General features: G+C 37.9%; 1 protein-coding gene across 1 annotated transcript in view; it reads right to left on the bottom strand.

Moving 5' to 3' along the window:
• Positions 1-14,082, bottom strand: part of LOC121951786 (E3 ubiquitin-protein ligase RNF31) — a 38,129-nt gene extending 24,047 nt beyond the window's left edge. The window contains exons 1-8 of the mRNA XM_042498254.1: positions 13,885-14,082; positions 11,888-12,034; positions 10,332-10,487; positions 9,949-10,005; positions 8,208-8,406; positions 5,788-5,965; positions 855-988; positions 156-328 (exon numbers count right to left, since the gene is read on the bottom strand). Of these exons, the coding sequence (XP_042354188.1) occupies positions 156-328; positions 855-988; positions 5,788-5,965; positions 8,208-8,406; positions 9,949-10,005; positions 10,332-10,487; positions 11,888-12,034; positions 13,885-14,082 (1,242 nt within the window). The remainder of the gene's footprint in view (positions 1-155; positions 329-854; positions 989-5,787; positions 5,966-8,207; positions 8,407-9,948; positions 10,006-10,331; positions 10,488-11,887; positions 12,035-13,884) is intronic.
• Between the last annotated feature and the right edge of the window lie 248 nt (positions 14,083-14,330).

The following is a 14,330-nucleotide window of genomic DNA, read 5'->3' as shown; positions in this document are numbered from 1 at the left end:
TTTTTAATGTTTCTAGCCCTATAAAATAAAGGCCTTTGATGCTTTTCAAACAATCAGTGTCTGAACCTGGATCTATTGCACCGCTGTTTTTAGGTTTTAAGATCCTTTTTTTTTTTTTAACTAAACTGCAGTATTGGACTGGCGTGTTAACAGACCTGGCTGTCAGGGTCACCAGGCATGCCCAGCACTGGTGCTGGTGGCCTGGGCGGGGTGATCGGTGGGTGGGACGGGGTCACTGGAGGTCGTGTGGCCAAGCGAGGTCTTTCACACACTTCACACAGAATACTGCTGGCTGCATTCACCATGGTACAGCTCTTACACTGCCACTCTGACAGGAACACATGAACACACACAACAGTCCGTAAATTCTATTGACATCATTTTTTATATATCTTAAAGCAGCATGGCTGTGGTGGCCATTTTCACCTTTCCTAAAAATAAATATTTCACAGTAAAAGCTCTACTCATGAGAGTGACGGGAAAAGACCCGAGAGCCTACACCCAACAGGGGCCCAAAGAGCCCACTTATACACACACATACTGATAGTTGGGCCTAAAATAAAAGCAGTAACAAAACACATTAAATATTTAAATCATGCATTAAATTCACAATTTAAATGACAAACAGTGTTGAAACCATCCTGATATACTGAACACAGTGCATACTTCAATCAGTATATAATGAATTAATTTAATACAACACGTCTTACAAGTTTTTCCAGTGTGACAGCAGCAGGAGTAGTAAGTGAAGGGATGATGTAGTTTCTATATCACTGAGGAAACTAGACAGGAGTAGAATAAAGAGAAGTGACTGGACACTACAGTTGTGGGATGCACCAGGAGAGAACACAGACCGGTGATGGTGGCTGGCTGAGAGTCATCAGCTTTCGAACCAATCAGTTCCAAACGAGGGCGCTCACACTCCTCACACAGCACATTGTGGACTGAGTTGACTTTGGTGCAGTGGAGGCAAGACCAGGTGGAAGAACTGAAACAGGAAGAGAGGGGCTGATATATTGCTATCAATGAATAAACATCCTTACACAGTGATTTTGTTCACACACTTGTAAAAGTCATACTAGCACTCATTCCTAACTCTTAGCTGCAGACTCAGAACACATCGGCTTTTGAACTGAAGACGATTTAGCCTCTGAGCCTCACCTGCTGAGATGTTTCAGTTAAGGTGCAGTCAGGAATCTGATCAAACACACTTTTTGTCAAGTTCGGTGAATATCTCTGTGTTTACCAGGCACCTTTACATGAAACCTACTATTCTGATTGGAAAGGGTTTAAAAGCCAAAACAGATTAAACATGATCCATATAAACCCCTCAATCTGATTAAATTGGCCCAAAGTAATTCACATTTTAAAGAAAACATGGTGCTTGATAGCAGAGGGCTATTTTATGGTACATAAGTATTGATATTGATTGCATATTTGAGACAAATAAACAATGCAAAAAACATTACTGTAAACAGAAATGTAATTGAAGGGTGAGTGTTTTTAGCTTTGTGATTCTGTTGACTCCATTTATCTTTATTATGTTTCAGCTCAGCTAATTTTCCATTGATGGTAGAGGGAAGCTGAAAGACCTGAATGAGATCACAGGGTAAGTCATTTAAAAAGTGACAAAAAAAAACACACTAGGCTTAATGGGGGAATTATTTTAATTACTACTGTTACACTACTGTATTATATTTTTTTATTATGTTGTTATATATGTGATCTTGTTATTGTATATTGGTAACTTACAATAGGAGCGCTGGGTGCTAGAAGAACTATTTCGAAGTGGCACAAAAAAATATAAATATAAAAATGCAGAAGGCTTTAGTTTAATGTAGTTCATTAACATATAAATCCAGCAGAAGGCAATATTACACAGCCTAATGAAGGCTCTCCTCTGGAGCGCATATCTGACTAATTCATGCATTCACAGGCAGTGGTTTACACTTTGTATTAAAATCATTCTTTTATATTAACAGTAGTGTGATTGTATAGAACAATGAAGTAGCCTAGACCTTTTTAAACAAAGGAAAAAGCTTGGACACAGGGACGGGCAAGCTGACAAAGGATCAAAGTCAGATAAATGATTAAAAAAGGATCAATATTTGTAGGCCTATCATATGAAACACTATAGACAAATGCTTAAGTTAGAACTTAGAAAGCTAATTTCCAAGTGAGCTATTAACTATGATAACACAACTAACAAAGTTTCATAACTGAAGTTGGAGAACAAACACGCCTCATCTCCCAAAGTGGTTTCCCACCCAGGCCTATAAAGGTATGTCTGACCCTCTCTCCTGTGCTTTTCTCCCTCCCTCTTTCAGCAAAAGAGCTAAACAGGATTCAATGGAGCCTGGAGACTCCCTGCACTAAGACAGCACCCTCATCCTGAAAACCAGCTCCTTGTCTTCTGTTTCTTATTTTTATTAAACCATGTACAAGGCCTCTCAATGGTGTGCTTGTTTGGGTAAAATGTTTTAATGCAGTTTTTGAAAATGATAACCTAACATATTCTTTGTAGTTGTAATCTGTGGTGAGTGTAAGACTACTTCTGCTGGCATTACTTAATAACATTTTATTCATGCGTGTGAGCGTGCCTTTCTCTACATGCCTGGATCGTCCCCGTGCAGCACAGCAAAGCATGTTGGAGACTATCTGATTTATATATGGGGGCGGCACGGTGGCATCTGACTCTAAATTGCCCTTAGGTGTAACTGTGAGTGTGAAAGGTTGTCTGTCTATATGTGTAGGCCCTGCGATAGTCTGGCGACCTGTGCAGGGTGTACCCCGCCTTCCGCCCGATGACAGCTGGGATTGGCTCCAGCCCCCCTGCGACCCTTACAAGGACAAGCCGGTTTCAGAAAATGAATGAATATATATGTATATATATATAGATAGATAGATAGATAGATAGATAGATGCAATAAACAGCAACCTACTCCTTTACTATGGCAAGTCTAAAATATGTCACCATAACCATACTCATATTTATACTATGTTATTATACATTTTTATACATAAAAGTACGACATATGTATGTATATATATAGATATATATATAAATATATTATGTATATTTTTGGATATATTTCATATCTTTTATGTTTTACAAAATAATTGTTTTAATTTTAATCATATTTAACCCTTATTTGGCCCTTAGTTGCTTTTTTTCTATTGCCTCTGACTCTTGAGCTGCTGAAATGTGTGAATCTCCTGAGTGTGAGATTAATCAGTCTCTTCTAACCCTAGCTGTTAACATTAGTCTTCAAATATAAGCACGTTTTACTTTAAAAAACAATATAATAATGGAACTAAAGACAATGCGCTCTGTGTATATTGTAAATCAATGCGGTCACTGACTGCTATTTAGTGAAAATCTGAGTTTTGTCTCTCTGTATAATGTATTCTAATGGCCTGCCAGACACTTGCGGTAACCATTCGAAACTTCCATGAGTCACGTGACGCCTGAGCATTTTGAACCTCCGTTGTCATTACTCTGCTTATTCTAGTGCACTAGGCACGCTGTGTAAAACGGTGCGACGCTTCAACACGTTTTGTGAATCCACGTATTCATGTTATCAATTACGTCGCTGCGTCGCCCCAGCCCTACTGTACATAAAGATGGACAACATGACAGCTCCCCCAAAGTGAGGTTACTCAATCTGGATCGCCCCCTGGTGTCTGACTGTAGTATAGCCCACCGCTCCATGTTAGTGAATGGACATAGGCTGAACTAAAAACTCAAAGTACACGCCAAATACATTTTTCCCAAAGATGGCTTCTGTCACTGAAGGTAGTTCTCATCACTCTGATGATTGTTCACGTGTTTGTTTTTATGTTTGGTTAAATGATTTATTCAGTTATACAAACCCCAATTCCGATGAAGTTGGGACGTTGTGTAAAACGGAAATAAAAGGAAAATACAATGATTTGCAAATCCTTTTCAACCTATATTCAACTGAATACACTATAAAGACAAGATACTTAATGTTCAAACTGATAAACGTTATTGTTTTTTTGCAAAGCATTTGGGAACTGAGGACACTAAGTGTTGAAGCTTTGTAGGTGGAATTCTTTCCCATTCTTGCTTGATGTACGACTTCAGTTGCTCAATAGTCCGGGGTCTCCGTTGTCATATTTTGCGCTTCATAATGCGCCACACATTTTCAATGTGAGACAGGTCTGGACTGCAGGCAGGCCAGTCTAGTACCTACACTCTTTTACTACGAAGCCCTGTTGTAACACGTGCAGAATGTGGTTTGACATTGTCTTGCTGAAATAAACAGTGACATCCCCAAAAAAGACATTGCTTGGATGGCAGCATATGTTTTTCTAAACCCTGTATGTACCTTTCAGCATTAATGGTGCCTTCACAGATGTGCAAGTTACCCATGCCATGGGCACCAACACAACCCCATACCATCACAGATGCTGGTTTTTGAGCTTGATATGCGCTGATAACAGTCTGGATGGTCCTTTTCCTCTTTGGCCCAGAGGACACGATATCCATGATTTCCAAAGACAATATGAAATGTGGGCTGGTCAGACCACAGCACACTTTTCCACTTTACGTCAGTCCATTTCAGATGAGCTCAGGCCCAGAGAAGCCGGCGGCATTTTAATGATATTGTGGACTGTAGACAATGAAATCCCTAAATTCCTTGCAATTGTGAATTGAGAAACATTGTTCTTATACTGTTGGAAAATTTGCTCACACAGTTGTTCACAAAGCGGTGAACCTCACCCCATCCTTGCTTGTGAACAACTGAGCTTTTCGGGGATGCTCCTTTTATACCCAATCATGACACTCACCTGTTTTCAATTAACCTGGTCACCTGTGGAATGTTCCAAACAGGTGTATTTGGAGCATTCCTCAACTTTCCCAATCTTTTGTTACCCCTATCCCAGCTTTTTTTGGAATGTGTTGCAGGCATCAAATTCAAAATGAGTGAATATTTGCAAAAAAACAATAACGTTTATCAATTTGAACATTAAATATCTTGTCTTTGTAGTTTATTTAACTGAATATAGGTTGAAAAGGGTGCGCAAATCATTGCATTCTGTTTTTATTTAAGTTTTGCACAATTTTCCAACTTGGAATTGGGGTTTGTACAAAAGGGGGCTTTTCCACCATGATTAACAGCCATGACAGCCAACCCATGCACTCGCATTAAAGGGAGCTGCTCATGATAGGTCGGACGGGTGTTTTGGCGGTAACTCCCCCACCGCGGATATCGCTACTGCGCAGACTCCGGCTCTCAGTGGCATCACCCTCGCAAGATCGCAACGCTCATATCTGGGATATTTTAACCTCACTTCAGCATAGTGGGGGTAGGTGGGGGCGTGTTGTCTATCTTTATATACAGTCTATGGTCGTGGTGTGTGTCTCATGGCCACTGTGAGCCCTGTCAAGTTACTTTATTCATTTTTGTGCTTGTCACACAGCTGTTCCGTTTACATATGTCAGCACATGTAAACACCAGATCGTATTAGAGGACATCCCATGTAAACAGCTAACCCGAAATCTTGAGTTACATTGATTTCAATCAGATTGAGAAAAAGATTGCATGTACTTGCAGCTGCTGTCTGTTTTGTGCATGAGCTGCAAAAAAATCTGGTGTTCATACACAGCCCTGACTCTAAGAAACAAGGGAAGTGGCTTAAACCAAGTCACACAACACTACTCCAGCCAATCAGCAACTGTGACGTTAATGGACGTGTACAGGACAGAGGAAAGGCCGTGGACTTATAAAGACAGGCGGTGTGAGTGACAGGGAGCCTGACCTGTGACTGCTCCTGTTTTGGGAAGATGATGACAAGGATGATGATGATACAGCGGTCCGTCGGTGGTTGGCCCTCTCTGGGTAGGAGTGGTATAGTCTGTCACATTCTGAGCAGAGCCCCTGGAGGCAGGTGAGGCAGTGGGCAGAGATCCGGAAGATTCCACAGATAGTGCAGTTCTCTGAAACCCAGATAACAAGTTACTGTACTGTCACACTGATTTTCCACTATAATATGTACCAAATCACAGATTAGATAATCACAAAATCAAAAACTATACTAGCACACTGAAGAAATTATAGCATACAGCGTGCAAATACAATAAACAAAGTCAGAGTGTCTACAGAATGTCCACGTGTATCATCATCTTAAAAAGGTCATTTACTGAAGACAATTTGTTTGAGAAACTATAATCCTATTAACTCCATGAGTGGAAAAAGCTGATTAAAAAGACACTGTTAAACATGCAATCAGGATGTAAGATGCTGATATTAGGATGTAAGATGCTGATATATTTTGTGTTGCTGGATGGTGAGTAGCTGAACAGCACATTGGTAATAAAACACCAATGTGTATTATAATTTTTTTTTTTTTTTGGTCCACTGGGGAATTATATACAGCACCTTGACTCATCAGGACACAGTATTGTGCAATGGTCTTGCACAGAGAAACTGGTAGTGAATTAGGTCTGGGTATCAGTACTTCCTACCTTAAAGGTATTGACCAAAATAACTTAGTTGTATAGGTCGCCTGGGTCTGCCTAAAGACGAAGGCAGTCTGTGATAGAGAAGTTTTATTCACTGGCATGAATGCTGAACTTATGAGTTTCTTCAGTTTATCATATTTATTAGGGCATGGCTGGACAGGGACTTCATATTGTTTTTGTTTGTTTAGTATTTTTATATTTTGTCTGTTTATTTATTTTTACTCACCTCCGCTATGGTTTCCTGTTATCACCGCCTGGCAGCAGTCCTGATTTAATTTGATTCATTTAATGTAAGATGATTTGAGTAACAAGTTGACTCTCTTTCGTTAATCTGACATATTTTGATGTTGAAAAGTGTGAGATTTTCTGTTTAGATTTCCTGATACTGCTGATTATTACATTTTTTTTGGAGCAACTGATTACCACAAGACAGATCCACCTGGAAAGTGTTTAGTAGCGTACATACCTTTTTATCTTGCATGTTTTTTTTAAGGTGAATTGTTACAAAGTAATAAATAGTATTGAAACATCTCTAGTCAAATGATACCTGCAGCTCACCTGGTAGAGCGGGTGCCCCCTTTCACACAATTTGTCCTATCAAAAAAAGAGAAATCCCCACAAAATACCTGCAGTCAATGTTTTTTGCACTGGGGATCTGATCCTGGACAGTCCTGACCCCCTGCAAGATTAGCAAACTTTCTGTTGCTGCTCTCTTCGGTTCCGCTTTTCTCCCGGCAAGCATCAGTTTAGTGTCTCCCTGGTTAGCACAACCTAACACAATAGCTGCAGCTAACATCCAACACCAAGCCATTTAATTGTCCCAAAAAACTGACGCTGAAATGAACAGCTCAGCTCTGCTGTTAAACCCATTAATATCCGTTTTAGTAAAAGTGGCTGTGTGATGCTAACAGTTAGTCCTGTCACTGTGTGGGGTGTGCAGCATTACTGGTTCTCCGAAATGTCTCCAGCAGATACAACTTATACAGTGTGTTGTGTGGTCAAGTAAAGCACAGTGTATTTGATGGAGTTCCATTCACATTATGGGTAAGTATTTGTTTGGTAGCGGTATTATTTTGGGTACTGGTATTGGAACTTCTGAACACATTACTCCTGTGCAACAAAATTTACACTGATTGCCTGTTACTTACCACATTGATTTTAAAATTTGAATGCTCACTGTTAAAGCCCTACATGACCTTTCACCAAATTACGTTACAGATTTATTGACTCCCTATGTACCTGGCGTTGCCTCAGATCAGTGGATGCAGCTCTGCTCGTTGTTCCACGTTCTTGGCTTGCGGCGAAAGGAGACCTTCACTGTCAGAGCCCCCAAACTGTGGGACACTTTGCCTACTGAGATCAGACTCACTACATCATTAGCATCTTTTAAATCCCTTCTTGAGACTTTCTTTTATGGGAAAGCATTTATGAATATTTAATATGTTGCTGTTGCTAAATTTTATCATCCCTTCACAGCCACTGAAGGATTGAAAAATTCTCCAGTATTAATATATGATCACTATTTTGTTTGCATTGTATTTTATTTTATCTTGCTGCCTTGTTTTTATCTGTTGTTTTTCTGAAAAGCAGTTTGTAACTTTGTTAAGAAAATGCTATATAAATAAAATGTATTATTATCATTATTATAACTGTTATTGGAGTTATTTTAGACAACAGCCCGCCCTATAGTCAATGCAGTAACACAGTTGTTTCTCACCTGGGTGTTTGTTTGAGGAGGTGGAAAAGACCTGAATGGACCTGAGAATTTGGTGATTTGTGGACAGGGACAGGCTGTGACTGCTGTCTCTGGAGGAGTGATGGTGGAGGGGAAAGGCTAGAGACTTGGTCTGACCGTCTGAACGGTTGGAGGAGGAGGAGAAGTGGCAGACCACGGCATCAGTGTTGAGACCCACGTCCTGACAGGAGAGAAGAGTGGGTGAAAGCTCAGCTGAAGAGGTTTTTGTTCCCTTTTTGTTTAATCTTGGAGTTTCCAGCTCAGCTCCTAAAATTAGACTAAAAACACACTTTGAAAACTATATTGTTACATTCAGACTGTTATGGTAAAAAAAATGCACCATTGAAACCCATTCAAACTGCCATTTTTGATCCCACAACCATCAAAGCATAAACACATGCACTGTATTATTTGTGTGTGTCATTATGGGCTTTTGCCTTGGAATTTGTCATTTTTACTATTTTCTACCTGATTACATTATTTTTTAACCATATTTGACATATGGAGAAAATACATGTTATATCCACTCGGTGCACTGTCACAATCAATGTTGCTGCTAATCACTGACATAACCCAAGCTGTGATCATCAAAAGAAAAAAAAATACTATGCATGTAGTATATTGACAATAATTCATTTTTTGTTCTATTTTTTTTTTTCATCTAAAAACATAATGGCATCACAACAAAGGCATTTAAAAGGCTTAATTTCTGAATATTAATGTTTATTTTATATTTTTGTTTGGGACTGATGACAGTTAAAAAATAAAGTTAATGAAAGTAGAAAATAATATTGGTGTATATCTTTTATAGCCTGATTTTGAAAAGTGCATTTTGTGCGTGAAGCAATACAAGTGTGTATAACATTAAAAAGCGCCCTAAGGGTTAAATGTAAAAAATAATGACTAATAACTAATAACTTATAAGAGGAAATGACCCAAAAATTAGCAAGACATTAATAAGAAGTAAAAGAAAATTTTCTTAAAAATCAACACAAAAATAAACATAAAAAAGCAAACAAACAAAAAAGCAAAAAAACAGGAAAGTAAATTAATAAAAAATATTAAGATTAATAAGTAATTTTCCATAAAGTTAAAATTAATAAGTAATTTCCATAAAGGAAATAACCTAAAGAAACTGTCTACCTAAAGAAATATTATAATTCTGTTAAGTAATTTTAAATATCTCATTTTGAATTTCAAATTAATCACTTTCCTTAATCGATTAATTGGTAAAAATTAAAGATTGAGTAATGGTATTTGAAAAAACCATAAAAGCTGTGCTTATGTCAAGCAATACCACATGTGTTTTATCCTCAGTCAAACCTCACGGCAACATATTGCATATATATTCTGACAGCATTTCATAGCCTAATAACTAAATTACACATGTTCAATTGAATTCTTAACGACCAATTAATTGATCATTAATTAATTGTTATCTTCCCTAATGTAATCATGATAAATATAAATAAAGTTCTCTTTTTCGTTTAAAAAATTAAATAAAAAACTCTAAATGTAATAATTTCTTGCGAATTTAAGGACACTTTTTGCCAAGTTTCTCAATGCATGTTTTCCAAATTTTAAAAACGATTCAAACCAATCTTCTCAGGGTTCAAAGGTTTAAATATTTGGGAAAGGCGTCTGAATGCAGCACAAGAAAGATGATGTTGCTCTAGGTTTCAAGGGGTTAAACATGATATGATGGAGGTATGATAAACTCTACCTTGTGTCTTAGTGTGGGGATGATTCTCTCATAGAACTCTGGATGGGCATGAGCCTCCTGGAATCAAACCAAAAACAGTTTTTAGTAATGCTTTCTATCTCAAGTCAAGCAAAAGGTGCAAAACACTGCACGTACAACGATGTATACTTGACCCAGAGCACATACACAATCACCATAAAAGATATTAAAACAACTTTACAATGACTGCAAAATATAAAGTTTTTAATGCTTTCTTCATTATACAAGAGACAGCTGGACACTGACTAACTGAGCTGAAACTTATTAAGAATTCTCATGCGATTGCTACAAACAGAGGATGCAGAAGAAACACTTTTCCTGAGAAAATCAATAACATGTAAGCAGTAAATAGACAACACACACACCTTTATAAGCATTTCTAGCTCCATCCTCAGGCTCATCACTTCCAGTGTTACAGCTGCAACTCGGCCCACATCAGGATCCATGACATCATCGGGGAAGCTGAGCCCGTCTGGCTGCTGATTGGAGTAACCATAGAGACAGAGCACTGCGCGTCCTCCCTGGGAGGGGAGAGAACAAACAGCACATGAACTCAGCTTTTCAGCAGACTTTTTGAGTGTGAAGTAGGGTTGGGCAGTATGACTTTAAAATAATATTGTGATATTTTAAGGCTATATATATGTACACAGTATATATCTCAATATTTTTAAATGTTTTTTAAACTAATGTTAACAACAAAAACACAAAATCATTGAATCAACTGCAGTTACAATAAAGATAAATAGCAGATAAAACTGTCAAATAATACAGTTGAATACACTACTGTTATAATAACAATTTATTAAATAAGGTTATAAGGAAGTTAAATAAAGTAATTATATAATGGAATTTCAAAAAGTATTGTTTTACTTAGATAAATCAAAGCAGGATCTGTGGTGCTTTTATTTTGAAGGACCTGGCTCGTCTTAGGCAGGAAGTGCTGATGTTTTTGTTGTGGAATTGAAGCTTCCAGTCAACAGTTGGATGTTAGCTTTAGCAGACAGATACCGTGGGACCTTTAACTGTGACGATTCATTCACTGTGAGCGGACAACAAACTAACAGCTCTGCAGCTCAGATATTAATCATATCTGCAAGTCGCTCTTGTGCTCCGTGGTCACAAAATCTGACTAAATAGATGCGATCGGAACTCAAATACAAACACACACCTCAGATGCTCACACCACTGCCAGTACCACTCATTAAGTTAGACTGTTATGGCAGCGCCGTTAACCATGATGACTTATTCTCTGTAAGCTGGAAACAAACTCACAGCTCTTAAGTTCATATAGTAATGGTATTTGCAAATCCTAGTAGTGCTCCATGGTCACAAAAAAAGAGAGCTGCAGGAGAGAGCGAGTGAAAAGAAATATTGGTGGCTTATAAAAACGGCATGACAATTTATACTGGATGTTCGCCATATAGTCATTTTGAATATCGCACGTGGAACAAGCCATGATACTTCAAGTGTATTCAATACATCGCCCACCCCAAGATTCAGGATGGGACTGGAGCAGGTTTCAGCACAGTTTTGGGGAAGATCTAAAGGAGGGTTGGGACATGAGCAGAACACATGCAAGGCAGGTTCACAGAAGGACCGGTTCAGATTCGAGATGACATGTTAAGGGCTACAATGACTGCTCCGTGCCAAATGGAGGAGTCAGTGAGAAAAATGAACATGCTCATATCTCTGCTAACTACTTTCACTTTGGTCAGTCAGTATTCTGGACTTATGAACACAGGCTATAAGTAGACTGACTACACATGCCATCAGTATGTTTCGAAGGCTTGTGCGTAACAGTTTAATCAGTTATCAGCTCTTTGTATTGCTTCCTTTGGTTGAAAGTTCCTTTTATTCTTGGTATGTGTTCATAGAGCACATGTGATTCCCTACTTTCCTTGACAATATGTTTCTGCATTACCTGAATAGCATCGACAGTGGCTCGGAACACCGGGTTGTTGTGTTTCACGGTCCTCCAGTACTTTGGCCTGCTGGGATTTGTCAGATTACAGCCATACTTTTCCAGGATGTTCAGTGCTGTCGACAAGCGCTGCAGAGATGCAAGGGTCTGAGGAGGAAACACATAACATTAGTAGAGCTGTAAGCTTTTTTCCTTATCCATCAGTTTTTTATATAATATAATAATATAATATTTTTTCATAAAACAGTCAAAACAAACTTATCAATGAGCAGATGATCACACAAAGTTTCACCAGTTGAAGATTAAAAACACACAAGTAATTTTATTTGCCAATTTGATATAATCATATTGTCAGACTCTAGTTCAGTTTTTACTTAAGGGCCCCTGCATAGGAACATACAATCAAGCCCCAACCTCCAAGGCCAAAAAACAAAGCCAGTGCAGAAGTGCCAAAACCTGCAGTCCACCAAATGCTGCCGCTTCAGGTTGGTTCTAGGGCCTGCTTTAATATTACACACACTCCTATCACTCTGCACACAGAATACGCCTATTATAAAATATTATTATTTTCTACTTTCACTGAGTTCATTTTTTAACCAACATCAGTCCTCACCATAAATATCAAATATTCATTCATTTTCTGAATTTTAACCCTTTAAATGCCAGGTTTTTGTCATGATGCCACTTTGTTTTTAAAGAAAAACAACCAAAAATTAATTATTTTCAATATACTAAATAGGGGTATGAATCTTTCAGTATATCATGATTTGATTCAATTTCGCTTCTTGGGGTCACGATTCCATACAGAATCAATTCCCCATTCAAAATATAGGAGGTGTAATTTCAGGATCTACTCCGGTCTGTTTTGCCAGTGGCATATTATGTTATGAAAGCAAAGTGTGTATGAAATTATGGAGGTTTTATTATGTTCAAGGTTTTTTGTTGTAGAAAACCTTTCTCCCAAGTGTTGGGAATCAGAGAGTGAAAAAATAAACATTGTAATTATTATAGTTCAAAAAATGGACACACTTTTCAACTGTTTTTTTTTTTTTTTTTGCAGTTGTTTGTGTATCCCATTATCTGTGCCATTCTGCAAAGCAGCTCCTCTTTGTGATGCTGCAGAGGGCCTCATCACACTCCTGACACTTCAGAGAAGGGCCTGATTTTCCTGCCTGAACACAAAGTTTATTTAAAGTTTTTTTTTTTTTTACAAATATCCTAACCCCTAATCTTAAATTTCAAATATGTGTTACTTTTCAGAATTAAATGCCGGTTTTTGTCATGACACCACTGTGTTTTAGATGAATTTATATATACATATATACATATATATATATATATATATATATATATATATATATATATATATATATATATATATATATTATATATATATCGATAGATAGATAGATAGATTTTTTTTTCAATATACTACATGAAAAGTAGATTTATTTTTGGATGACCATGACAGTCTGGGATATGTCAATGATTTGCAGCAACACTGATTGTGACAGTGCACCTAGTGGAAATAACATATATTTTCTCCCTATGCCAAATATGGTAAAAATGTCATCATCAGGTGGAAAATTGTAAAAATGAAAAATTCCAAAGCAAAAGCCCTGAATGAAACAATGCATGTTTTAATGCTGTGATGGCTGTGGGATCAAAAATTGCAGTTTGATTGGGTTTCAATGGAGCATTTTTTTTTTTACCTTAACAGAAATTTTGTTTACACAGCAAACAAAATAGTCACACAGTACACAGCTCCTACTTATTGTAAGAGCTAAGCTGGGAATTCCAAGGTTAAACAAAGATACACAATCTTGTCAAAATATATGCCATATGCATAAACACAGCCAAAATTATCAAAAAATGAAGAATGACAAGTGCGTGAAATGTGCCAAACAGTCCCTACGGGTTAATCATAGGGTGCTACAAAACGGCTGTAAAACAAATAATTCATACATGTCATTTTATGTGCGCTTGTTCTCTCTTACCTCCTTCCTGTTGCTGCCAAAGCTGTTTTCTATGACCATGGTTTCTGCAGCGATGTGGCAGTATTTGGAGCAGGGTGGTAGGGGCAGATTAGCCATAGCCATCACCCCAACCCGCACCTCCACCACCCTGCCACCTGAGTACAGACACACCTCAGCCCGACTCCGCACCTCCTGCAGCTGCTCTGACAGAGACGGCATTCTACACACACACACACACACACACACACACACACACACACACACACACATAGAAAGAGTCAGTCTTTGGCATTCACATGCACTTGCAGATGAATGTACAGTAAGATACATACAGAAACATTTTCAAAATGTGCATAAATGTGCTCTTGAGTGCGCATAGTCTGTCGTCACCTAAGAACACTTAAGAAAACATTTATGAATGTCATAATCTTGGTGAACACTGTGTATAACTAAAAACAAAATGAAAA

The sequence above is a fragment of the Plectropomus leopardus genome, chromosome 12 (assembly GCF_008729295.1).
Source record: "Plectropomus leopardus isolate mb chromosome 12, YSFRI_Pleo_2.0, whole genome shotgun sequence".
Taxonomy (NCBI): Eukaryota; Metazoa; Chordata; class Actinopteri; order Perciformes; family Serranidae; genus Plectropomus; species Plectropomus leopardus.
Note: the sequence above shows the minus strand (reverse complement) of the source record. Positions and strands in the feature narration are given on the sequence as shown.